Here is a 4,003-nt window from a genome sequence, read left to right on the forward strand (position 1 = left end):
TGGAAAATGAGTTCTAATTAAGGGTAGCAGAAGAGTTAAGCATTTGGTCGTTTTATATACGCTAAAGACCTGGAGGGAGCCAGAACCCAAGTTCTACATATATATATATATATATATATATATATATATATATATATATATATATATATATATATATATATATATATATATATATATATATATATATATATATATATATATATATATATATATATATGTGAGAAGTTTGACTTTCTCACAACTCTTTTTTTTAAACAATAAAAACTTTAGCGTAAAGAGCGAGGCGTTGAGGAGGGCAAAGCCCCTTTCATATACGGAATAATTTCTGTTCGTTTTAAGTTTTAATGTCGCTCCTTACTTTCAGTTTAAAAAACTTTTTTTTATATTTAAAGGCTGCGAAAGCGGGGGTTTGGGGGGCGGTAGCCCCCAACTGTGCCTCCTAATCCCTGTATGCTTTAAGGTTCGACCTTGTAACTCAGCCTCTTTAACACTTTAGAAAACGTAGTTTTTTTCAAATAATTAATTGAAGAAATGCATAGAAAAATAATGGTTTCAGCGACCCGTTGTACAGCCTCACCTGATTGGCTATGTTTTGCGCATACTTACCAACCATGCAAAGTAAGATTACGTATGATGTAAGAATTAAATGAGCAGATATTTTATTTTTCACTCTCAGGAAGAAAAAAAAATCTTAAAAATAGTGAAGCTAGATAATGGACCTAGGCTAAGAGTTTTTTTTTTACACTAATTTGATTTCGCTATTTTAAACTATTGAAATAGTTAGGCTCTACTGATAATTAATTGAAAAAAAAAAATTCAACAAAAAATTTTTTTAAACAAAAAAGTGAAGAGCTACTTTTAAAGTTAATTAATTTTCCAAGCGTAAAACAACCATAAATCATCATCCATAAATAAGCGAAAAACAAAACGAGCAGAAACTAAGAGGAGTAGGGATGACGCCCCCGGCCATGTCATCTAAAGACCCAACATAATTTGCACTTTGCACTTTTTGCACAAAAAGTCAAACTTCCGCGTACAGAATTAGGGATGGAGGAGGGAGCAGCTCCCTCACATAAGGAATATGTTTTGTTCATTTTAACGTTTTAATGTTGCTCCTTACTTTTAAGGCTGATTTTTTTTTTATTTCTGACTGTTTTGAAATCATGCCAGGAAATCCCCTCCCCTATGTAGAGATGGGGGTGCTACTCCCGTACCCACACCATATATGGGCATAGAACCACGTGGTTTATGGATTTTGTCAGTGAGAATTTGAAAAAACAGGAACTTTCTCACATTTTTGTATGTTTTTATGGATTTTGTCAGTGAGAATTTGAAAAAATAGGAACTTTGTCACATTTATGTCTGTTTTCTTGGATGTTTTTTGGTTTTTGTTAGTTATAATTTGAAAAAACAGGAACTTTCTAAAATTTGTGTATGTTTTTATGTTTTTTGTCAGTGAGAATTTGAAAAACAGGAACTTTGTCACATTTATGTCTGTTTTCTTGGATGTTTTATGGTTTTTGTCAGTGATAATTTGAAAAAACAGAAATTTTCTCACATTTTTTTATGGTTTTTGTCAGTGAGAATTTGAAAAAACAGGAACTTTGTCACATTTATGTCTTTTTTCTTGGATGTTTTATGGATTTTGTCAGTGAGAATTTGAAAAAACAGGAAATTTGTCAAATTTTTGTATGTTTTTATGGATTTTGTCAGTGAGAATTTGAAAAAAAAGGAACTTTCTCACATTTATGTCTGTTTTCTTGGATGTTTTATGGATTTTGTCAGTGAGAATTTGAAAAAACAGGAACTTTCTCACATTTTTGTATGTTTTTATGGATTTTGTCAGTGAGAATTTGAAAAACAGGAACTTTCTCACATTTTTGTATGTTTTTATGGATTTTTGGCACGCTCTCAGCGAATGTTATGATCCGAGTATTTGTTGTTGTTGTTGTTTTTGGCACGCTCTCAGCGAATGTTATGATCCAGAAATAGGAAATAGATTGTTTCTGGGCAAAGTTAATTAATGTCGGACAGATGAAGTCAAGATAATTAATATCTTTGGATTTTAACCCGAATTGTTTCCGAGGCAAATTTTAAATCACACATGGCAGATGATGTCATGATTGATTGAATTGCCTCCGGCGCAAAGTTTATTAGTGTCTGGAGTTCTTCAAAAAGAAATGTCTCTGTGCGAATGTTGAGATCTGAGGGCAGGAAGCAGGTTTCCAAAGAATTTAAAATGCACCAGTACAGGAATGTCAAGCATGAGGAAGTGACTAAAATTCAGTTTAGGGATAAAGTTGACAAAACAATTTTAGCAATGTTAGAGACTTATTTCTGCGAAACAGATAGAGACATTATAGAAGTTGATTTTAGAAAAGGTTTTAGAAGAGAATTGAATAGTAAAACTCTGTACCCGTTATAATACACAAGCTCCATTTAAATAGCGTTGTGAGGTTCTCTACCCCAACCACCAGATGTTACAATATTCCTCACCCCAACCCCAAGAAAGCCCCCCGGCCTCCAATATTCTCAGGAGTGCCCAAGGGCCCCCCATACCCTTCCCGGCTCCTGAGACCCCATTATCAAACTTTTTAATGCTTTATTATATATTTTCAGAGAAAATTATAACTTTAGGTAACTACTTCGGCTAAACAGTTAAAGACATTTTGAAATATAACTTTTTAATATATTTTAGAAGAGAATTTAAGGGTGAAACTCTGTGGTCGTTATAATACACTGGTTCCGTTTAAACATGGTTTTGAGGTCCTCTACCCCAACCCCAAAGGGTTCCAATCCCCCCACGCCCACCCCGAAGGAAGCCCCCGGTCCTAAAAGGTTCTCTGGGCTTCCAAAGGGCCCCCGGCACCCCACAATGCCCTTCCCGCGCCGCTCAACGCCCTCCCCGGGCCCCCAAAAATTTAAACAGCACCCAAAAGACCCCAGGGTTCTCACAGACTATCACTCGGCCCTCCACTGCCCTCCCGGCTCCCAACTGGCTCCCCCGACGGCCCCAGACCCTCTCTTCGTCCTCCAAGGGCCCCCAGGCGCCCAAAGGGCCCCGGCCCCCCAAAGACCCTCCCCCAGTCCCCAAAGAACCCCCAAGCTCCCACCCGACCATTCAGTCTTCAAGGGCTTCCAAACCAACACCGACCCTTCCCGAGATCCAAAAGGACAACCCAGTCATGGCTTTAGTTTTAGTTAAAAGTTTTGAGTATTTTAGCTGAGAGCCATAACTTGGAGTTTTTCTTTAAGTTATAGTTTGGTTAAATTTTAGTTTAGATTTTTATATTTTACATTTGAGTTTAAGTTAGAGTTATAGTTTGGTGTAGTTTTAGTTGAGAGTTTTCAATTTTATCTTGGAGTATTAGATTAGAGTTTAAGTTATAGTTGTTATGTAGTTTAGTTTTAGTTAAAATTATATAGCTTTACCTTACAGTCCTAGCTTAGAGTTCTATTTATAGTTTAAGCTTATTTTAGTCAAATCTCAGAATTTAGATTCTTATCTTAGAGTAATAGACCAGAGTTTTACTTGAATTAATAATTTTACTAAATTTTAGTTCAGAGTTTTGAGCTTTAGATTAGAGTCTTATCTAAGAGTTTCTTTGTTAGAGTTATAGTTTAGTTTTGTCTTAGTTAAGATTTGGATGTTTTACCTTACAGTTTCAATTAGAGCTCTAGTATATTTTAGTTCTAGTTAAGAGTTTAGAGATTTTATCTTAGAGTTTTTGTTTAAGTTTTATTTTATTTTAGTTTTAGTTAATATTTTATATTTTTATCTTAGATTCTTAGCTTAGATTTTTTGTTAGAGTTCTATTTTAGTTTATTTTTAGTTAAGAGTTTTATGTTTTAGCTTTGAGTTTCAGTTAGAGTTCTATTTTATTTTAGTTCTAGTTAAGAATTGAGAGTTTTTAGCTTAGAGTCGTAGCTTAGACTTTTTGTTGAAGTTCAAGTATAGTATAGTTTTAGTTAAGAGTTTAGAGTTATAGCTTAGAGTCTTAGC

The 4,003-nt window shown here is 34.5% G+C and overlaps 1 protein-coding gene across 1 annotated transcript in view; it reads left to right on the forward strand.

Annotated features, from left to right (window-relative positions):
- Positions 1 to 2,239: 2,239 nt before the first annotated feature.
- The window catches only part of Myo61F (unconventional myosin 61F), a 76,028-nt gene continuing 74,264 nt past the window's right edge, over positions 2,240 to 4,003 (forward strand). The window contains 1 exon segment of the mRNA XM_089086247.1: positions 2,240 to 2,365. Coding sequence (XP_088942373.1) covers positions 2,240 to 2,365 — 126 coding nt within the window.

This window comes from Artemia sp. Qi Xiang Cuo, chromosome 3, assembly GCF_049724085.1.
Source record: "Artemia sp. Qi Xiang Cuo chromosome 3, ASM4972408v1, whole genome shotgun sequence".
NCBI classification, from domain to species: Eukaryota; Metazoa; Arthropoda; class Branchiopoda; order Anostraca; family Artemiidae; genus Artemia; species Artemia sp. Qi Xiang Cuo.